Source organism: Trachurus trachurus (assembly GCF_905171665.1).
Source record: "Trachurus trachurus genome assembly, chromosome: 13".
In the NCBI taxonomy this organism is placed as follows: domain Eukaryota; kingdom Metazoa; phylum Chordata; class Actinopteri; order Carangiformes; family Carangidae; genus Trachurus; species Trachurus trachurus.
In genome coordinates, this window is record NC_139892.1 from 13660952 (window position 1) to 13685141 (window position 24190).

Here is a 24190-nt window from a genome sequence, read left to right on the forward strand (position 1 = left end):
TTACTTACACCTAAACCCAGAACAAACCTTTACTGTAATGTACAGAGCCATTATAGGATGGAACCGTTGCCAAAAATATCGACTTAAAACACACTTTCAAAAAGATAATATAAAATTGAATACATTGTAAATCAAATGAATAAAGAATATATACTGTGGAGTGATTTATTTAGGAAACGTTGGTGGGTTGAACTGTAACGTGATGTCTGGTGTATACTTTGTACTTAATCATGTAGTTTTTGACTTTACTGTTTGCTCTATGATGATGTGTTACAGTGATAACTTAATGAAGGTGAGTATGTGAGTATGTACTATATTTATGTACCACAGTATGTTTTTAATTGCATTTTTCCACCCCTCTCTTTATCTCTCGCTCCTCCTCCTCCTGGTCTTATTTTACCCACCGCCGGCCTTATATGGAGACGCGCTGTGGCTGTAGGTTAAAACAATGGTGCAGACCCCCACAATAGCCTCACAGCTGATCCATCCCATAATCTCTCAACACTAGCATTGGCAGGAATGTACAGTACATAATCCTAAAGTAAGTAAACTGCAATTATCACGTCATAAAATATATCACAACATTTCATTTTATTGATATTTTCTTACATCATAAATTTATATGGACCGAAATAAAGCTTTTAAATAAAAGGTACTTATCAATGTTATTTGTTGTTTTTTGCTGATTATGTGCAAGTTTGAAGATAAGATAAAGGGTTATAATGGAACAATGAAAGGAATAAAGATCACATTACATAAAGTAATAAAATAAGATAATTATTTTTAGGAGAATATGTAAATTAAAGCAGCATATAAAGTTGTTGTTGTTATAAAATATACACACATTAACTGTGTTTTAGTGTTTTTATGTGTATCTTTATTCAGGTTTAAAGCTTGTCTTTGTGTCATGGAGACAAAGATGAGTCCAAAACTAATTCACCTACAGGGACAATAGAGTTTATTCTGAGTAACAGATGATTGTTGGTCAAATTAACCAACAATTTAAGGTTTATCTGACTTGGTAATTGTGAAATCTGACAAATATAAAGTGGATAACATTTTAACACAATGACACCACACCTTATGACTCTTATGAAACAGCTGACACACCTTTAAAGCTGTTCTACACCCTCTCTGATATCAATATAATGATTTTATAATATGAAACATGTCTTGATTTGTGTACATTTCACTGTAAAAGTTGGCATAGTTTCTTGATTAAATAAGCATCTACACACTTGACTTGTCTCCACCTCCTCTTCCTCCTTGTCCCGCATTTGAACTGTTACAGAGTAAAAGCCCCTGAGACTGAAAGACGACACATGCAAACTAACAAAAACACAAGCAAATTCAGAAAACGTGGCAATTTGACGACACATGCACGACACTTAGACGAAAAACGACACTTAAACTACAAAAGCGACAAAACTGGACCAAAATATAGAGAAGTGCATTTATATGAGAGCAAGTGTGTGTCTGTGTGTAAGTGTGTGTGTCAGATTATCATTGAAGACGTTTCCTTCATTTGCTTGTGTTTTGTCTTTTCCTCCGTGTTTTCTCAACACGCAGCCACGACTGTTTGGTATGCACAAAGTAAACAAGGAAGTGTTTCATCAGAGAAATGACTTCACTGTCAGACAGCCGGCTCCCATCAGCACAAAGTATAAACTCTGTCACTCACTCACTCACTCACTCAGTCATGTCCACACTTATTGAACCAGCCTTTACAACAGCAGCTTGAACTAATTTCCAAACAGTGAATTTCCTGTTTACTCCCTCCACTTCCTCTTTGCTGATTAGACATTAGTAACAGCTGAGGCCTGAGACAAAACAACACAAGACCACTAGAACAAACAAGACACGACACGACACGACACACACTCCTCTAAATACTTTCCTTTTCCTCTTTATATCATACAGTGCTGTGAAAAAGTGTTTGCCCCCTACCGGATTTCTTACTTTTTTTTTGCATATTTGTCACACTTAAAGGTCCAGTGTCTGATAATTAACAAGGTTTATTGGTAAAAAACTGAATGTAATACCCATGAATATATTTGTATAAGTGTATAATCGCTATAAAATAAAATTGGTTTGGTTTTCGTAGCCTTATAACAAGGGTCTTGCTTTAGAGAGTGTTGCCATCTTGCGCCGCCATGTTTGTACGGCAGCCCGAATGGAAAATCCATTCATAAATAAAGCAACGAGGAAGAAGGAGCAGAAAACAGCAGACGTATGGTAAAATGGTTTAGATCTTCACCTCATCGCTCCATGCTCCTGAAACACTCCCAGTCGTCTCAGTCGTGGTAAACAAGTAGTTTTGTCCTCTGAGGCCACCGTCACTTTGCCGACGGAGGGGTGAGCGCGAACGAGTGCAAACTAAAATCTGAAGGCTAGATGTCACGGTTTTCCCCTCATTTTACACACTGGACCTTTAAATGTTTCAGATCATCAAACAAATGTTAATATTAGACAACAGACTGTTTATCACAGTTAGTTCATGATTTAAAGATGAACTATGCAAGTCTTGTTTATGCTTTTCCGCTGTTTTGGTCACGCTCCTCTCCTCCATGTGCATTTGTTTACAACGAAGCCGGCGAAAAATCAATAAATGGAGCGGTGGATAACGTTACATAACATATACGATGTTACGGCGCGTGTGTTTGTGTAGGCTTAACCGTCATGAACAAAAGACGACGGGTTACGGAGCGCGTTTGTGTCGCGGTGCAGGAGAGACGAGAGCTGGGACACCGGGGCAGCACTAGATGCTACACTGATGTTGCAAGGTTGGTTTTCAGCCGTGAGACGCCAGGTGGAAGGCAGAGAGCCGCCGTTCTCACTCGTAACAAGTCACAAGTCACGTAGTTACTCACAATTACTCCGGAGCTTTTTAATTAAGGTAAAAATGTAGCATAGCCACGGGAGAAATCCTGCTTAATTCCTCTTTAACAAGGGGGGCATCTACTTTTTCACACACGGCCAGGTACTGTAGGTTTGGAAAGCTTTTTTCCCTTTAAAAAATGAAATCATCATTTAAAAACTGCATTTTATAATTCCTTGGTTTATCTTTGTCTAATAAACATGCAAAAAAGAAAGAAATCAGGAAGAGGGGGGAATACTTTTTCACGGCACTGTCTTTACTATACTACATCTGATTTATTTCCCTTATTCACTCCATCTTTCTAACACGAGTCATGTAAGTTCAGATACTCAGAGAGAAGAGGGGGTGGAGGGATGGAAATGTGAAAAAAAGAAGAAAGAAAGGGAAAGTCAAAGAGTGGATAAGGAAGTGTGACAGTTTGGAAAAGATGGCTGCCGCTGTGAGAGCTCATCGGTTTCTCATTAAAGAGCTGTTGACATGTCAGCATCCACCTACATTAAACCTGACAAATGGACGGGAATTTACTCTGCGAACTGCCTGAACCCTGGGAGGAATTTCTGGAAAGGGGGGGAAACACACACACACACACACACACACACAGAGGAAGATAGCTCAGCAATTTGTTCACACACACACACACGTCGTTGCAACATCTCAGGAATCTCCTCCTTAGAGATTTATGGCCAAGGTTTGGAGATACACAAGTGCTCCGAAGGAATGAACACACACACAGAAACACACACACACATGTTGCATGCTGCAGCTTAAACAAAAGTACACACACACACACAGATACACACACACACACTATTGTTCATGCTGTTAGTCAGCCGGCCGTGACCAGACAGCTACACAACACACCCATACACACCACCCAGACATCCCCATGATGTCATGATGGTGCAGAGGTCTGAAGATGCTGCTGCTGCCATCATCATCTTCATCATCTTCACCATCATCTTCATTATCTTCTTCTTCTTCTTGTGAAGTAGAAATGTGATTAACTCTGAGTAAATAAACTATTTTACCTCAATTAAGCTCAATTATTCTGACGAGCAGCCTAAACACAGACATTTTTCAGTGAAACAGCTTTTAGAAGAATGTGAAGTTCACACCAGCGCCACGCCCGCTGCTGTTCAACCCCCCCCCAGCCCGGGGGACGGATGTAAATGAACAGTTGTTCCTCAACACACACACACACACACACACACACACACACACACACACACACACACACACACACACACACACACACACACACACACACACACACACACACACACACACACACACACACACACACACACACACACACACACACACACACACACACACACACACACACACACACACACACACATGCACAAACACACAGTTTAGTCCATCTGAAGCACTTTCCATAGTCAGACGAGGCAGGGCTGGTGGGGTATGTCAGATCAGCTCTGATTATTTGTGTTTGTTGAGCAGGAATGTGTCTCACAGCTGTGCCCGGGATAAAAATACATTAATTAACAAACAGCTGTGGTTTGAACATGCTGACCACGAACTGTACGTTGTTCCCTGTTTGAGTCCGGGCGACGACCAGAAGTTCTTCAGGGGAGGATTTTGTGTGTTAAACTTCTTATGTGGCACCTAAATTGCCCACTGCAGGTGTAACTTGCCCTAGGTTTATGTATTGTTATCTTTGTTGTGGCATGATAATGTTGTGAAAAAAATGAAAAATTTTAAACTGTGATCATAAATAAAAACTTTTTAAGGAATCTAGGAGTCGACAGTTTCAATTTGAGCGTAGTGAAGCCGCACTCAGCCTGTTAATATTCGCTAATTAGCACGAAACGCTGAGTACAGCTGAGGTTGATGTGAATGTTTTATAGATGCTTGGTCATAAACCAAAGTGTTGGACCCATTCAAATGTGAATATATTTCATTTATCTAAACTTAACATGTGAAAACTTTGACTTGTTGCTGGAGGGAATCACTAAAATCAGCAGAGCGTGTCCTCCAAACTCCACATCAACCCATCCTATGGTTGTTGAGATATTTTGCTAAAGGCTTAAATGTAAAACCAGCGTGGATCAGTAGAGTCTAAAGGACCATGAACGTCTCCCCAACAGCGATGTTTACGGTGGCCCTGAGGGCTCAACATACTGCAGCACAAAAAAAACAGAACAGAAAAACAGAAAACAGAAAAGAAAGAAAGAAAGAAACCGAAAAAAAACATCCTGGTAGACAAACTGGCTAAATTCATTCATTCAACACATGAGCTGCAAAATCTCACACAACACAACAGAAGTGTTTCCTGGGGACACAAAAGAGGGACGGACCGCTTTTGTTCCACACTTCAGAAGTTGTGCAGACGGCTAACTGTTGGTGTTGCTGCATAAGACATAAGAGATAAGACTGTTTATTGATCACACATGTGGGAATTCACTTGCAACAGTAAAGACGTAAGGAATACAATTATAAATAGCCTACTATACAGTATATAAAACAAAATATGTACAAAATATTATTTAAATAGAGAAAAAACTATATATGTTATGATAAGGAGAATTTGTTTGGTCTTTGGTGTTTGTTGTGTTGTGAGGTTCTGCAGCTTATGTGTTTTCTGGATTTGTAGCACACAGTGTGTTTTGAGCTCTCAGGGCCACCGTACCTGCTGCTACAATGCATTAAAAAAAAAAAAAACAGAAATAGAAAAAGTTCAATTAACAACAAGTTTATGAACCACGTACAAGTGAGAGCATGAAAACTGCAAAATCCAAGGCCTGTAAACATTTAATTTATGACTCAATCTCTTCCATTGTCAAACCTTGAGATCTATCTGACAGGTGACACATTATAGCCTAAAAACCGTGCACACACACACACACACACACACACACACACACACACACACACACACACAGTGTTGCGTCCTTAACACACCGAACTGGACCTGCAGCTATGGAAAAGATTGCAACACCGGTGAACATTAACCCCGTCACCTGGAGCGTGAAGCTGCTTTTAGGCACAAAGTGAGTAGTCTGATAAGGACTTCACATGACACTACACTGTGTCTCTTCTGTCAGGGCTGTTGTTGTTACCTGTAGTAGCCTATGATACACCTGACGCACGCTGCGATACACATCAACATATCTTTACCTTCAGCAGGTGGAGACAAGGACTGAATGAATGAATGAATGAATGTTGCTTTGATCAGAAACAGTGTTTGTAGCCTTTCTAATCTCATTCATCAGCTGTGTTTTCATTCCTCCACCTTCTGCAGACAGCTCTCTCTCTCTCTTTCTCTTTTACACCGCATTTACTTCACGACACAACATGTTCCACATTTCTTCTTATTCTTTTTCTGTCGTTTCTCACTCTGCCTCCCACTCCTACACCAAATCGCACTCTCATTTTATATCACTCCTCCTCTTCCTCCTCTCTCTCTCTCTCTAGGTCCAAGGACACACCTGCCTGTACTGTGCCGACATTATTATCAAAGCTCCATGGAAAGACTTGGTTAAAGGTTAATGAAAGGTATTGAGCGAGAGAGGACGGCCTCACAGTCTCAACCAAGGACACACACACACACACAGTTTCTTTCCACTCCTTTATACCAGAGAACTCCCATTGTATTACAGGAGGATTATTTGGCCCTATTTATTAAAGAAAATGTGGAATAAGAACATTTGAATCACTATGAAAATAAATGTTTGGCAATCGACTAAATGCTCAGAGAAAATCCATTTATTTCTTTGAAAATGCTGCAGTCAGTCAGGATTTGCGATTTGCACAAACAAAATGACCTTTTAGCTGATGTGGCTAATTAGCTGTGTCGCACCCATCCATGTTTATCTAACTAACCCCCTGCAGATACAAGCATAATGGTCCTACACATTATTAACCTATGTTTATTTACAGCTATAAGGAAAAACATAAATAATTTAACCTGAAAAAAAATATTAAGCTGTTAGCAATTTGAGCTAACTAGCATGTTGACAAGCTAACTCTGAGAGCTTTCCCCTCTGTTTTTGCTTGTTAATGAATTAATTGAGGATCAATAGGCTACTGAGAATAACAGGATGAAAAAGCTCAGTAGAGACTTATTTTACAAAATCAATTTAATTTAAAAAAAAAATCAATTGGCTAGCACTACTAGCGTGCTTGCGGCTAGTAAAGCTAGATTATCAGATAGGCTAGCTCTGCGTAACCTTCACCAAACCTGTTGAAAATTAAAAATCTAGCAAGTTAATCTTGCTGCATTCACAATGATAATGTGAATACCGACCGTATCACATTTACAGTTTGTATGAGTCACCCACAGGTCACAATAGACTGTGGTTATGGGATTTAAATGAAGCCATCAGGCTCATCCTGCTCTGTTTATTATCAGTCCAGCTCTTTCTTTCCTTCTTTCTTTCCCATGGCTCTTCCAGATCACCAGACTCCAGCTTCTCATGATACAGACACGCCTCATTCTTTCCACCTCATTCCCGTCTTTTTTCTTTTTTTCTTTTCAATTTCAACACATCTAACCTGAATGAGAGATAAGAGATTGGCTAAAAGTAGTAAAACTAGAGCTTATCTGAGCTGAAAATGGATTTGGTAGGGGTGGTGATTATTTCTGTCTGAGTAAGAATGACCTTTAAAATGTTCCAGCATCCTGCATCCAGCCAACCAGCAGAAAAAACAAACAAACCAACCAAGACAAGCACAAACTCAAACACGGCGGCGCCATGTGCAGCAGCCTTGTTACAGCAAAACCCTGAGATTTGCCTTCGGTCGGTGTCACATCACAAACACACGACAAACACGGAGTGAGGTGGGGTGAGTCGCAGCACGAGCAGTTGGAAAATCACAGGTGTGAGCACAGGGACAGGTGCTGCTGACATAATCACAGTGTGTGATGGGATAGACGGGATCCAGAGGGTTTGTGTTGGGGCTCGGGGGTGTGGACAGAGGAGGCATCGTAACACCAGGGCTCCAGTCTAACTTTCTTTTAACCAACTGACCTAACTTAACATTTTTGAAGTGCAAGCAGAAAATTTAGGGGCGCACATCGTAAATCAACTTTCAAATTTACTTTTCATTCATGACACTTGTACACATTGCAATTTACCAGGGATAGACCGGGCATGGTCGATAATATCGACCGATATTCGCCATTTTTACGATAATCTGCTGTTTTTTTAACCAATAAATGTGTTTTAAAACACACTCCTTTGGCTATGATGCAGCCATTTCTCTGCCTAAACTCACCAACCAATCTTGGCTGCGTGACAATGTCCAGGCCACAGTCGCCACTGAACCAAGATTGTTGGAGTTCATGTTATTCTACACAAATGTAAGGTCTTTTGAGCACCAATTGAATTTACACAGTGTACAAAAACAAACAAACAGTATACTGTATTCAGTCAAATTCCAGGTGTGTTACTCTAAATTTCGACACTATTTTGACATTTTTAACTGCAAATGAATATCGGCTCTAAATGTCGGTTATCAGTTTCCTAATAATTGGTATCGACCCTGAGAAATTTACTGGTTGCACATGCACAAGTAGATGAAAAATATTCTTGCTGCAGTGTCTCAAACTTTAGGGGCAGTCTGGAGCCCTGAACAGTGAGAGGAGGAGGCTGGTAGGTGCAAGGCATGATGGGATATTCTACCTTGCAGACCATAGGAATAAAGAGGAGCAGGGTTTCTCAGACCACCTACCTGCTCCATGTGTGGGAGGCAGGGCTGGAATACAATGACTCATATTAATAGGTATTCAAATAAACATCACAGTCTATTATTGTACATGGATTATTTTTATGGGGATAAATGCTTGACTAACGTCTTAAAAAAAAAAAAAAAGACAGGAGCGCTAATGAAAATATCCAAAAATGTTACAGTGGGATTAAACAAAGCTGGTTCAACAGAGATCTCTCTAAAACAGACCTAAAAACACCCACACATAGATCTTGTCTCCCTCTGCGCAGGGATCAGATGAAGCAGGATTACCTGCAGCTATATCTCGTATTATCTGGTTAATCTGAGTGAAGGTGTGCAGGTGAGGGCGTGTGACACTGCAGAAGGGGGAACAGGATTAGGTAGCGGGCTAAGTCAGCACTGCTGCAGCCAGGTAAACATGAATGAGGCCCCACACCGGCGTGTCCTCGGCCGACACCGCCGCCGTCTTCCTGTCAGACCAGACTGTGGGAGAAGGAAACCCATGAACCGGGCCGACACATTCCTCCCAAATCTCAGACTTTCTTTTAATACACTGCCAAATAGTTATCGCCTAGAAAAACCACATCAAATCGAATCAATCCAGGGATGCTAACGTCTTGAAAGTGTGTGTGTGTATGTGTGTGTTGAATCACAGTGGCTGCTTCCTCTCTGTTGCATGTTTGTGTTTCACTTCACTAACTTTAAAGCCTTTGTTTCAGATTTATGAGCTCCTTTAATCTGGTTTCATCAAGTCAATGGTACTTGAACTGAGAGGAATCTAAACCAAAGCCAAGAAAATGAAAAAACAACTACCAAGTTTCACATAAATAAACCTCATCTGATTATTCCCTATTTGCCCTTTTCTTGTTCATCTCTCCATCACATCACATCACGCTATCACTTTCTTTTTCTTTGTCACCAAATTAAAAAACTTTCCGGGGCTTTTGTCAGGAGTGTTTCTTTTTAAGCACTCTGAGGACTTCCCATCTCTCTCTCTCTCTCTCTTTCTCTGTGTGTGCAGTCACGCTGCATGTACAAAAATGGCAGTAAGGGCTGGCGTGGATTTTGACTCATTTCCAGGGTGGTTTCCAGTCCCACAGCAAGTCAAGGCTGCGACGCTGAGGAGAACCAGGCAGGACTCAAGTCACTCACATTCATTCCCAGCAGGGCGGGGCCCGGCTCTACCGCTGGGCCAGCTCTGGGATGTGGGAAAGAATCAGCATGGAAAAGCTAAAGCAGCTGCCCACAGCAGCTTCGGCAGGCTAAAACTAACCAGACACACTGTACACACACTCTCTGAGACTGTGAGTGGTCAGCATGCAGGTAACACAGAGTCTGACTCAGTGCCAGACACGTACCCTCATTACTTCCATCCTGCTACATCCTCTCTTTTTCCTAACAAAGTAAGTGTTATAACTCGTATAATTTCCAACACACTGGGCAGGATCTTGATGGAAAAATACCTCAGTTGCAAAGAGGTGCTGCAAGAGCAAGAGAGTAACGCTCTTATTCACATTAGAATCCTGGGCCCGTATTCCTAAAGATTCTTAGTGCAAAGAGTTGCTCCTAGTGGCCAAATTCTAAGAAAATTCTTAGAATCATGATGTTTTCTTAGAATTTCCCCTAAAAGTTAAGAGTAGATCCTAGTAAAGATAAAAGCCTATTCCTAAAGAATCCTAGCTCTTAAGAGAGCTCCTAAGGTGGGATCTGTTAAGAGTAGGGAGGAGGACTTTTAAGTGGCTTAGGAGTTCCCTAAGAAGAGGACAACATGGTGGACAGAAGAGGCAGGAGAGATATTCTCCAAACTGGATGACAGTGAATTAATGAAACTACAGATTGTTCCTGTTCTTCTGTCCAGTTGGATTTCCTTGTTCTTTTCTTCTCCACTGCTGTTCACTGGTTTGTGGTAGAGTTCAAAGCCAACCAACACTGCTTCTTATAGGCCGGTCAGCAATCACAGACACTGATGAAAGCTGAGCCATTTTACCCTCGTTAATACCAAATTGAGTTGGAAAGTTGAAAGTGCAAAAATTACCAGTATGGTAATTAATATAAGCAAATAAATCTAAGTTTCACTATGTGGATACTGTTCAAGTTTTCACACATTTTGTAGGATAATTTTAAAGTATAGCTTAGCCTACTATTCATTTAACAGATATTTTCTGTTATGTGAAATAATTTTTACAATTACACAGTCTTCATAAGATTGGATTTCATGGTTAAATTTATCGATTTGAGGGTCCATCCTTTGCCCATTATCACCAAAAGTATATTTTTTATCTAGCTATTTTTTTAAAGTATATTTTTTGGGCATTTTGGCCTTTAATTGACAGAACAGTTGAGAGAGAGACAGGAGGCCACCTGCAGTGAGGACTATAGCCTCAACACATGGGGCGGGTGCTCTTTATCTGACTTTTGGGATCAACCAATCACAGCGTTTGAAATGATGACTCATACCTAGCAACGGGGGTCAACCACACCTCCTCACTAAGATAGGAGTTTCTGTCCACTACTTGCTCAGAGTTCTCTGAGAGTGTTCTGGAATCACTCCTAAGCTAAGACTCCTTGCTAGGAATTTTTAGGTTAAGTTAGGAGCTCTCTGAGAGGATTCTTAGAATCTTTAGGAATACGGGCCCTGATTAATATACGCTTCAACTGCTGCTTCAAACCCCTTCAGATCTCAGGACTTCACAAAACTCCTCCAACTCCAACACCTTTTGCTGTTCATGCACATTTCCTTTCAACAGTCCGTTGTCCTTCGTTAGAGTTCAACTGATGCTTCAACTTCGTTCAGTGCTCACACCCAACTAAAACTTTCTGTCCACTTTACCACAGCGGATGTAAAAAAAAGTCGACCACTGCAGATTTAAAGAACATCTTCATGTCTTCAATCCATCACCTTCTGCTGCTCGTACACAGTCGACTTCAACCGTTTCCACTCTCGACTCTGTATCACACACACACACACACACACACACTTCAGCTGACCTCATCTTTTAGTTTACACACTTGAACCAGCGCTCATTACTTTCAGGACGTCCGCTATCCGTGACACTCCCAGTGCAATTAATCAACTGACATTTCAACTCCCCAACTTTGACTGAATCAGGAACTCCTTTATTAGACTTAAAGCGACACTTTGCTCAAACTTGATTAACTTTAACTTCTTTGAGACTGAACCAACAGCAGCCAGTGTTTAAAAGTTGAACCCTGCAGCTTTGATGCTGTATATCACTATTCAGGATCCATTGGAGATCAACCTGTTCATTTTCTGCCAGCAGCAGGTTAAGAAAGGTCGTCATGTTGTCACACATGCCTCTGTATTTCCCAAATCCACCTGGGAAATCCCTAGGTTTTCCCAGTCCCCAATGAGATTAAGGCCCAATCCCATTTCTCTTCCCTTAACACTAGCAATCAGTTTTGAGTGGCTTCCAAAGGGAGATACCCCTTGAGGATGAAGTGTTAGAAGTAGAGACCTGTATCCTTCGCAATGGGACACCACTTAGCGTAGCCGACACCACAACCTGTGATGGGTTTCCATGGTTTTCATTCATGTTTGAAAAAAAGAAAGACGAAAAACAACAGTTGGAAAAAGTATTGTGGGTGATTCAAGTCTGCCTCCGACCACCCTCTGATTTAAGAGGTAGTTTTAAGGGTTGAAAAGCACTTCCCCTTGCTCTTAAAAGAATTAGGACACCCTACCCCTACACAAGAATGCACAAAACCAAGTGCAAAGGCCAAAAGTAAGTGGAATTGGGTAAAATGGGTCATAATCTCTGTTCTGGGTCGACCCTGGGGTCTCCTACTGTACCAGTTGGACCTCAGGAGGGATCCAGACTAGATGCCCGTAACCACATCGACCCTTTGCCGTTGAGGATCTCGACCGCTGCCCAAAGACAACAGCTGAGGGTAGGAGAGAAGATTGATTGAGTGGTGCCTCTTCGCCACAACGGTTCGGTACAACGGCTGGTTTACTGCTGATTCCCTCCCTCGTGAACAGATGTGAGTTGAAATAAGATTCAGAAAAGAGGATGCACACTGATTCAGAAAATGATGAGTGGGCCTTCGCCATTAGACTCTGCTGATGAAACACAGGGGCTCTGATGGTGAAATGTGACCTCTCATCCTGTATCTGTTTCTCTGTGTCTCCTACCGTCTGTCTGGTCGAGCCCAGAAGAATCAATATGAAATCCCATCCTGCGTCTCCAACACGTTCCCATCACAGTGTCTGACTCAACTTCCCAGTCTGCATCAGCTGTAGTCATCTTCTAAACAACCTCCCACACACACACCAGTGATATTACCACATAAGCCCATTTTAGCCCCTTTAGTTTAATTATCACATAAACCTGATCTGCGATCTTTATCTCAGGCTCATTCTTCAGTTTTCCCAAACAAACTTCGTCTTACGGACACTGGTCTTTTGTTAAATATCCCTTATTATCTTGTTTGTGTCATTTAGCATGAACACAGCTTGGGAAGGATTAAGTTTATTTAGCAAAACACTACATTGAATTACGTCAAATATATCTGTTCTTTCCAATGGTGCTTACAAGAAACGGTGACTTCTTTGGAGCAGCATCTAGGTAAATATCGATACCAGTAACTTGTAAGTTGGTGTTTTCTTAAAAGTATGCACTAGCAACAGTGTGATGTGGCCGTCAGTAACCCACGCTGGCTAACCTTTCCATGTCTTGAGAAATGGGTGCAAAGGCCATAAATGCACTTGGAGCTGGAAAGTGCTGTTGCATTAAGACCTTATCAGTCCTCGGCCTGGCTTAGTCTAGTTTGATATCTGTGCTTAATGTTATCAGAGCAACATGTCCAAAGCCCGAACCGTATCTTAATGCTTGGGTTCACACTGTAGTCACAGATGCCAGGTCTTAAACAAGGCATGGCCGGCTTAATGTATGACATAGAGCAGCTGTATAACCCATCAGTGAACCTATACAGGGAGTTGTGTAATTTATAGATAGGTGGTATATTACTGAACCTTTCCTCCCATCTGTGCCTGCTCCCTTTCCTTCGTCCATTAAAACGGTAATATATAAACACCTTAAAGGAACGGCTTGACATTTCAGGAAATACATTCATTTTTGGAAGGAAACAGGATTTTGGCAGCAAACAGCTAGATTAGCAACTTAGCGTAGCTTGAAGACTGGAGTCTTCCAAATCTGTCCAAATCTCACAAAACAAACCTACCAGCATCTCTGAATCTCACGTCATATCTAATATGTTAATGCTAAAAGGTAATTCCTGATATGTCCAAACTTTCCCTAAGACAAATACACAATTTCCATTGTATGGACTACAAACAAACCACTGTGTTCTGCTCATCAGCTAACGCTAAAGCTACTAGCATCTGTACCAATGGTTGATGACGAACAGATGACGAAATTCCTGATGAGTAAAAAGAGCGACAAGTACGCCCAAGCCCAAACCACCTGCATGACTTCGCTTGTGCATTGACAAGGTCACGATCCCTCACTGGCTTCCCACCCATGAACTCTGCCAGTGCTTTGCCCGTTTCTTTCACTTGCATGTGCTGTAAACTTCCTCCTGGATGACGACTGCATCTGTACCAGCTGAGCTATTCGTTGATGTCCTCTAGTTTGTTTATGACAGGTTCACATTAAAAAGGTTGTGAACGTGGAAACGAAACCTCCCTTCAGCCGAGCAGTTCCTTTAACACGGGTCAAGTACGTTAAGTGTGTGTGTGTGCGTATTCATGGCTTTCCTGTTGTGGAGGTGACAGCGGAGGTCTAACTGGCTGGCGGCCAGGCTGTCAGGTGTATCCTATGGGTTCCTCCCAGGATCCACCCGACATGTAACTGAGAAAACCTTCACCCTGTCAACGCCACCCAACTAAAGAGCTGTGGTTCCCATAATGAGGTCCAACCACAATCAGGGGTCCATGGGAGTGGCTCTAGGGTTTCCAACATGTGCATACTCCTTAAACTATGGAGCTGTAAAGATAGGAATCTGCCATGAAGGAATCCACCAAATACCATTACAATGGGGGCAAAGGGATACGGGTATTTGATCAGATAAATTTAAAAAAAAGTTTAAACAGCAATAAATCAACTTTCCCTTCAAACTGTGAAGCTTTACAGTCTCTGAAAATGTCTGCAAATATAAGTCTTTGAGCTTGGTCAGTCTAAAACAGCTACAGTACATAGTTGCAGGGGTAAACAGAGCCAAAGGGGAAATGCCTCACCATGTAGAGACAGGCAGACATTTAGGGTAAAAGCTCATTTTAATCCCAAATTACCCAACACCACTCTGACCACGACTCTGTCACAGCCACGAACCAGAAATATCATCAACAAACACACACACACACACACACACAGGCCATCCAGATTAAAAAAGCCTGGGGCACAGCACTCAGGAATAAATCAGCTTTAAAGCATCTGCACCACATCGCTCCAATGGAAACTAAAGCAGCTAAATGAGTCTAACAACAGCTTCGGAAAGAAGTATTGACAGCAGGGCATTGATGTGCGTTTTGTTGGATAACGGCAGCACAGCGCGCATGCACGATGTTCTCCCTCCACATTAGAGTAGTTAACACAGCTGTCCAGAGCTTCAAAGCCAATCATCTCCAACAACAAGCCGTCATCTGAACAGGCGCTTAACTCAAAAACCTGCAGCAGATCGACAGGCAGCTGCAGACAGCCGGCGGCCGCTAGGAGGCCCTGCCCTCCAGGTGACCCTGAGGAGGCAACAGGTCAGCTGCTCTAAGCGGCTCTGACCCCTGAGGAGGAGGCTCCCTGCCTGAACTGGCTCGTCTCTCCCGGTTCTCTCTCTCTCTCTCTCCATGTGCATCTTCCTCATTGCACACTATGAGGCTAATTTGCCGTCCCTCCCCTCCTGCTGGGTGGGTAATCTTCTCCCTCCCTCGTTACCAGTGGGACACTTTCTCAGAGGAGAGAAGCTCACGACCGGTTGAAACAGAGGTGAAGAAACCAGAATTAGAAACCAGCCCAGTTTCCTGGGTATAGACTCTGGGATCGACTGGAAACCTGTCCAGGATGTACCCAACCCTTCGCCCTAACCCCAACCACCATCAAAGTATAGGTGGATCAGTTACATAATCATCTTAACAGGCTTTTTTTTTTTTTTACATTAAAAGGGAACTATGCAAGTCTAGTCTCTTCTCCTCTGTATTGCTAACCCTCCTCTCGGCCTTGTGCGTTTATTTTCAACGAGAAATCAATCAATAGAGTGGTAGGCCTACATAACGTTATAAATCATATACAATGTTATGATATCTGTGTAGTCTTATCTGTCATAAACAAGAGATTACGGGTTATTAGGCGTGTTACGTTTGTGTGGCGGTGCCGCGGAGATGAGAGCTGGGACACCGGGTCGGAGGCTCTGATCTTACAAGGTTGGTTTTCAGCCAAGAGATGCTAGAGACGCAGAGATCCTCCATTCTCCCTGGAACTATTTACAAGCCATTGATTTAACCAGCAATAGGACTCTGAGAGGCTGTTAAGGAGTTAAGGTACAAATGTAGCAAAGTTAACATAAAAGTCCTGCATAGTTCCTCTTAAAATGTGTTTTTTGGCCTTTACAGGTTGCACTATACTGTAGGCGACACCAGGTGTTTCCTTTGCCTTTGCGTCATGTGCAAAACCACACACATTCACCAACAGGTGGACAGGCTGTGTTGACAAAGCCACAGAGCCAGACAGCTGAGGTCCAGTCCAGATACTGGGGGGAAGCTGTAATAATAAAGGATTAATCAATGGGACGTAGTCGGTTCAGTTGTAGAAAATATTCAGTTTACCTGCTAACTATAGTGCTGGTAGTAGGAAAAACAGCCACCATGTTTACGGTTGACACGCCTTTCGTGGATTTTATTATTATTATCATTAAGAATAATTCATATTGATGATGATGGCTGTTGTTGCACATGTAAACAACGAACAAACTCCCTCCCTCCCTGAGCTGCTGACAAGACACAATCAGCTCTGTATCAGTAGTAGTGAGTCCTCAGGTGTGGCAGGCAGGGAGATTAGCCGGCTAGTGAACTGTCTTAATCTGCCTCTGTCTGGGCCTCCATAAAAAGACTTTGAGGAGGAACATGGCACAGTGCGTGGCCACAAAAAACTTTACAGCAGTGTTTTCAATGAGCTACAGGTCCACGGTGACTGACACGTACAGAGGCGTTCAAACCAAACTCCATTCAAAAATATACGCATAGTTTTATTTCGTTTTAATCACTTAATGCTGTATGGTATTAAATAAAAATGGGTTTATATGTGATAATTAGGTTTATTTCTTGAAATCGGCAGTATGTAATTGGTGTATAAACGTATTTAAATGTAGGTTTTAACTTCTGAATCGAGCTAGACTCGCACCGGACTTTTACTTTGAAGGAGTTGGACACGAGTGTAAACTCTTAAAATATTGTCAAAATTGAACATAAAAACTGAATGCTGAAGATGCCGAATTTTTCACTGGTTCTTATTGGTTTGTTAAAGGGTGAAACCGTGTGTTTTACCGCGTAAATAAGACCCCAACTGGCCGTTTAATGTTAAATCGCGTTATTTTTGAAGTGAAGTTTGGCCCAGCGCTCTCGCCATACGAGCCCACTCACTGAAACACGCTGTTTGCAATGTCACACAAATTACACAGCAGAAACTTGTGTGTAACCGACTCTAACACACAACCAGCGACAACATAACCAGCAATAAACATGTTATTACGAGTAAATGAAAAGTTAACAAGCTTAAAAAAAAAGAAAAAGAGAGAAAGAAAGCGCGGTAACCAGCCAGGTGTGTTAAAACAAAACACACACACACACACACAAAAAGACCGTGAACGTACCTTAAAAAACAGCCGAGGTGATAAAACACAGCGGTAGTTTGTCTCCTCGTGTCGCCCGGTTCAGTCTCCTATGAGTGTGTGTGTTGACTGTCTCGGCTTGTGAGTGTGTGACTCAGTGTGTGTGTGTCTGTTTCTGCTGCCGCTGCCTCCTCCTCTGACAGTGGGTAAAGTCCTGCGGGGTTTCTCTCCTCCTGTGACCCTCCCACTCCCACCGCTCCCAGTCAGTCAGTCAGACCAGCACCAGCACCAGCTCCCACTACAGAGCGAGTCAGTCAGTCACAGCTGCTGCAGCCTCAGCACTCACACATATTCACACAGACACACACACACATAGAGGGAGGACCCCACCTCCTCTACTGGCTGCAGACACGGTGCCACACACTTAGTCATAATATAATAACAGTAGCCTATCTCTAATGATGATGATGGGTAGCCTAATAATTTCTCTGTTAATGTTATAATGTAAAAAATAAAATAATATAAAAACACACATATATAGGCTATCACGCCCAGAAGCACCCACCCTCTCTCTCTCTCTCGGTGTGGGTGGGGGAGTGAGTGGTGGTGGTGTGGTAATTTCCACCTTCCTTTTCTGTCAGTGCAGCAGACAGAGCCGTGTGTGTGTGTGTGTGTGTGTGTGTGTGTGTGTGTGTGTGTGTGTGTGTGTGTGTGTGTGTGTGTGTGTGTGTGTGTGTGTGTGTGTGTGAGTGTGTTACCAGGAAGTTCAGCTGAAGAACCCATCCCACATCTCTCTCTCTCTCCTGCATGAGTGAGTGAGTGACACTGTTTGTTTTAGCCCGCGAGCCACCATGTCGTCATTGTTTTCTCTGCAAACATGTTACCAAGGCAACTTTGTTTTTATTGTCTTATTGTCTGATGCACATGAGGAGATTTGGGTTTGCAGAGTCATTAGGCCTACTATTATTAATAATAATATCATCATGATTATATGTTGCACAATTAGGAGAGGAAAAAGCAAGATTGTATTGAAAAATCTACAAAATGAATATTGCACATGTGCACGAGAAACACCTGAATAAACTCAGTAACACACTGCATCCAAAAAATAACAACTTTGTTTTTATCTTGTTGGCTGGTGCAGGTTTCAAACCCCATTATTAACAATAATAATACTATTATTAATATAAGTTGCAAGATTGGAAGAGGAAAAAGCAAAATTGCATTGAAAAACCTACAGATTTATATTTTAAAATGAATGTACAAACTGTACATTCAGACTGTGCAGGAGTTTAACACCTGAATAAAACCACTAAACCCCAGAGAAAAGATCGGTATCCAAAAAAAAACTTTATTTAGGCTATCTTATTGTCTGATGCACATGAAGACATTTGGGTTTGCAGATGTTTCTAAGCCTACTACTAAGGTAGTAAAAAGCAAACTTGCATTGAAAAATATCTACATTTATATTTAAAAACGAATCTACAAAGTGTAAAATCAGGCTGTACAGGAGTTTATCACCTGAATAAAACCAGTAAACTCCAGAGAAAAGATCGGCATCCAAAAAAAAACAACATCTTAAAAACTGCTTCATCTAACAAACAGCGCACGCGTGCGCAAACATGTAAACAGCAGCGCACATCTGCACTCATTTTAATCTCTTCTACAAAAAATGAGACGTAGCTCAGCTGCCAATTACAACATAATTGCAGCATAAAGTCGCAGCGTTGCGTCAAACAGCTTCATCAAACCGTCGGTGTCGGTTTCAAAGAGCTCTCGTTCCCTCTACCGTCAGCAGCGGCGCCACTGCAGCCAAACACCAAGACCCAGCTCAGCACAGAGGCCACACAGGAGGAGGTGAGGCAACTGAAGGCAACTGGTATTATAACTGAGTTAACACTTTGATATTCTTTAAAAAAAAATAATAATAATAATAATAATAATAAAATTAGAAGAAGAAGAAGAAAAGAAAATCATAATAAAGTGGGGTTTTGGTAAGATAAGCTGCAGGAAACAATAACAAACATGCAGTTTCTGGTGAAATGCATAGACATGTTTCAAAGTTTAACTCAAAGAACTAAAGACAGAAACAACTTGACAACAAACCATCTGTGATCTCACACTTTATCACAGTTACATAACTCCTTTGTGTGTGTGTGTGTGTGTGTGTGTGTGTGTGTGTGTGTGTGTGTGTGTGTGTGTGTGTGTGTGTGTGTGTGTGTGTGAAGGTGACCTCGGCCAGCTGGTCAGGTCAGCTGACTGCCAGTGTGTAGTGTGTGTGTGTGCACTGCCAGATTGAGGGGGGAGGGGGGGGTGATCGATTCAACGACCCACGACCAATGAAATTCAAACACACACACTGACACACACACACACACACACACACACTGAAACACACACACACCGACTGACCCAACTTGTATCCTGTTGACAAGGCAACCTTAGACAGACAGAATGTACTGGACAGAGAGACAGTCTGCAAATGTACATAGCCTACTGAATTTCTACATGACATACTGTCTGCACATATGTAAAGAAATATATATACGTTAAACCTTTTAGAAACTGGAACAATTCCATATTTTAATAAATATGTATAGACAAATATGCGTATTTATGTTTATGTAGGTCTGTGTTTGCTTATATTGTTAAATATAGCCTACTGTATATATAAGTATGTAAATGTGTTTAGACCAGTTTCCTAGAAAGTAAATATAAAATCAAAATCATTGTGGAAATTAAAAAAACATAGGCTAGATAATGTATGTTTTTTTTTATTGTATGCTGTTTTGATAAACTCGCACACATAAGCTACATTAAACAAATATTAAATTTGATATACTGTTAGTGTTAACATAATGGTCTCTAAATCTCATAATATAATACAGTACAGTTATTTATTTATTATATTCATTGGACACTTATATTTTGTATAATACATGTTATATCTTAATGTATCCACAGGGTGTTTATTATGTCATGACAATAATATACACGTCAGTGCCGTAATGTATATGTCATATTTCTTTATGAAGACCCGTCATGACCTCACTTCCTGGTTTCCAGACTGCTGTAACTTTAACCACACAGATTTGAACGTAATGACAAATCAGTATGCTTTATAATACATCTTTGGTAAATTCCACATCCACAACATGAAGTTTTACAAGTCCCTAAACTACAGTATACTTTAATATCTTCACATAAGAATTTAACTTTTATATGGCCACTTTGGAATTGATGTCAAACAAGAAAAGTGAGCGCACACTGCTACACTTTAAAGAGTCTTTTCATTTTATTTTATTTATATCGCAAATTACATATATTATTATTTATTTATTGTCTCACTCAACTTAACAACACAGACTTATTATAATACTGTCATTTGTTTTTAAGTGTTGTGTAGCTTTTCTGCTTTAACTTCACCTGAATTCAACATCTATTTGCATTACATAAGCAAAAAGAGCCACTTGAATGCCCAAATGAACCACACACACACACACACACAGAGGGTGATTTGACCTTGCAGGAATGTGGGACGAGGCCGGGTAGAAAAGAAAAAAAAATGCAGCCTTGTACAGGAATGTCTTTGTCGCTTCCTACCGTCCAGGCTACAGTACATTCCTCACCTCCCCGATCATCAGCATTAACCTCAACACCTCCTCCTCCTCCTCTACATTCCTGCTGCCGCTCATCCTCTAATCACTCACTAGGATGAAACGTTAAAAAGCCTCCACTCCCTTCATTCCTCACATATACAGAGAGTTTACACACACACACACACACACACACACACACACACACACACACACACACACACACACACACACACACACACACACACACACACACACACTCGCACACAGATATCAGTCATCAGCTGCTGGAAACTTTACAACAACACGTGTTAAAGTGTTTTACTGCACTGGATTCCTGGTGTTGGTGCACATGCAGGGTTGATTGATTTTGGCCACTGGGGGGCAGCGGAAACAAACCGTGAACTTACAGTAACTTGACTTAAAGGGATAGTTCAACATTTTTGGCAAAGTGGCCCATTGCCATAATCCCTATAGTCATAGCAGTAGGTTCGTTACCTTTAATTGTCGGTGCAAGCTGTTTTTAGAGCGGCGGAGCAGAGCCGTGAGCTGCTCAGAGCTACGCTACGGAGGCTAATGGGATTTCTTGGTTTCCCTATATCAAACTCATCAAATACACAATCCAACAACTCCAAAGCAGAAAACAGCTGGTTACTGCTAGATGAGAGTCAAATCAAACATTAAAGTGAGTTCAAAGACTTAAGTTAACTCCAAAATAAAGCTATAAATCTGTGTGGGTTTAGTAATAAGAGACATTTCCTGTCCTCAATTGACATAGAAATATTCATCGCAGCAGCTTTACATTCTGAATCAATGCTTTTTCTATCATAAAATAGTCCAACAACATTTTACCTGCAGTGATGTTTGTATTTTTAATTGCTGTTAACTAACTAAGAAAAGGCTCCTATCTGCACTTTGTAGATATGGAACAACTTGCAGAACAATCTATACTTTTATTCTCACTTTACCTCCAGATGTTCCTGTTTCAATGATCTGTTCACACTTGTTTTGATATTTATCATAATTGTAGATAAAAGTTTTTATTTATTCTTAACATTTTTGTGGCTTATTCTAAATTTTGATTTTATTGTGTTTTTGTTTCCACTTACTTACACTTTTATATAAGTTTAACATTATTGTTTCTTGTGTCTCTACCGGCCTACTCTGTAAATACACTCAGTATAGCTCAGTGTATTCTGAGTTAACAGTACAGAGTTTGAATGAATGAATGAATATTGAATGTCAAAGGAAAATCCACAGAGACAGCTCTTCTCTTTCTTTGTATAATAATCAACTAAAACATCTTATTATAATTCTGTGAGTGCAGCTCGGAGCCAAATGAGATTAAACTTTTCATTTTCACCTCTTCAAGAATGTAAATGTGTCTCACTCACACTGAGCTGCATTAAAATACATTGAACCTGCTGACCCTAGATCTGCCCTCGGTGTGTGTGTGTGTGTGTGTGTGTGTGTGTGTGTGTGTGTGTGTGTGTGTGTGTGTGTGTGTGTGTGTGTGTGTGTGTGTGTGTGTGTGTGTGTGTGTGTGTGTGTGTGTGAACTGACCTTACAGCCGTGACAGTAGTTTTCTCCATTTTTCCCCGGGGACAGGATGATCTCCCCCGTTGGGATGAGTTGGATCGTCAGTTCCATCATCGTTCCTGTTTTCTCCTCTTCGTTTTTTTAAAATCACGTCCGAGTTTTGTGTCTTTTTGTTTTTCTTGTTTGCTTTCCCTTCACTTTGTCTGGAGGTTAAATATCACAGCTCTCTCTTCCCGGGTCTGTTGGTAAATCCTGGAAAATGCCTATAAAAAGAAACCATCCCACGAGATTCCTGGAAAACAAAAAGACGTTGAGAGTTTTAGTAGCCTATCGTTTGATAAACAAACATGTAAATGACAAACCTTAACTCTCAGTTTGGATTCTCTTACTGCACAAAAAATTAAATCCACGTCCTGATTAAAAAGGGTTAAAACGTGTGGATGTGTGGTTGGAGCTGTTACCTGCTGCAGAGCGGAGAGAGGCAGTGAGGCCAGCTTCCCCTTGGCTCGGGCCAGAGGATGTAGCCTCTCTGGTGGAGGGATCATGGGGAGGATATGAAGCTCTGACTGGAGATGGATGTCACATGCAGAGGATATGTGTCTTTTGTCTTCGTGGAGAGTGCGTTTACGCATGAAAGGAGGAGAGCGTAGGGAGTGGTGGACAGGACGGAGTCATGACTGAGTGACAGCCATTATACAACACTGAGACTCATATGCAAAGTCTTGTTTTTATTTTTCTTTCATTTTTTTTACATGCAGAATAAAAGTAAAATGTTACATTATTCAGCGTCAGTGTTTTTATAGTTTGCAGCCTCATGCTTGTTTCCTTCTGGCCCATGTGACATAATGTGTATGTGTGCTAACTAAACTAAAAGTACACTAAACTAAACCAAACCAGATCTAACTGACCTATCCAACCTAACTTAACTTGACTTAACTCGACTTAACTAAAATAAACATAACCAGACCTTTTTCAAAGGAGGTTAAATCGAAAGCAACTGGACTTAGTTATTTGTCTAGGAATAACCAGACCTTACCAACGTAACTTAACTTAACCAAACTAAACTCTGTTACAATATTTTCTTGTACTCAAACTCCATTAATCCAAATCTACAGTATATCTATATGTGTAGCTATCAAGTCAAACATAAGTTCTCGGAAAGGTAAAAAGTAATATATGAAAGACATATAATGAAAATATTATATAAATAAGAAAAAAACTTAACTGTAGAGGAGAAGAATAAAAAATTGAGTGAATAAATATAAATAGATGAGGAAACTGTACACACTCTTAAAACATAACTTGATAATTTACCAGCAATGAAAGAAGAAGCTTTAATCTGAGATCTATTTGAAAACTGTTAATGGAGGTGATCTTCAAAACAGTTAGTCACCTAATACCAGACGAAGAAGAGAACTAACTCTAAACTAGTTTATTGTTTATTTATTACAACTATCTATCTGCTTTTTAACCATTTATCCACCTTCTCTAAACACTTCACCAGTTATCCATCGCTTTAAGATAAATATAGGCCTATAATATAATAATAATTATATCTTTAGTGCCAGTTTTCAGTTAAATTCACACGTCCTTCAACTAGTTGACACAGTTTCCCTGTCACAGCTCACAGGTGTTCGGATATTTCACAACCGTTTCCATGGAGCTAACCCCCTGTGAGACCAGC

The 24190-nt window shown here is 41.0% G+C and overlaps 1 protein-coding gene across 2 annotated transcripts in view; it reads right to left on the reverse strand.

Annotated features, from left to right (window-relative positions):
* The window catches only part of LOC310996419 (unconventional myosin-Ic-like), an 80009-nt gene extending 56963 nt beyond the window's left edge, over positions 1-23046 (reverse strand). The window contains exons 1-2 of one of the 2 annotated variants that reach the window (XM_083985808.1): positions 22968-23046; positions 22531-22798 (exon numbers count right to left, since the gene is read on the reverse strand). In XM_083985808.1, the coding sequence (XP_083841934.1) occupies positions 22531-22620 (90 nt within the window). In that variant the 5' untranslated portion in view covers positions 22621-22798; positions 22968-23046. Of the gene's footprint in view, positions 1-17413; positions 17647-22530; positions 22799-22967 lie in introns of those variants that run through there. The other variant, XM_083985810.1, reaches the window with a different exon arrangement.
* Between the last annotated feature and the right edge of the window lie 1144 nt (positions 23047-24190).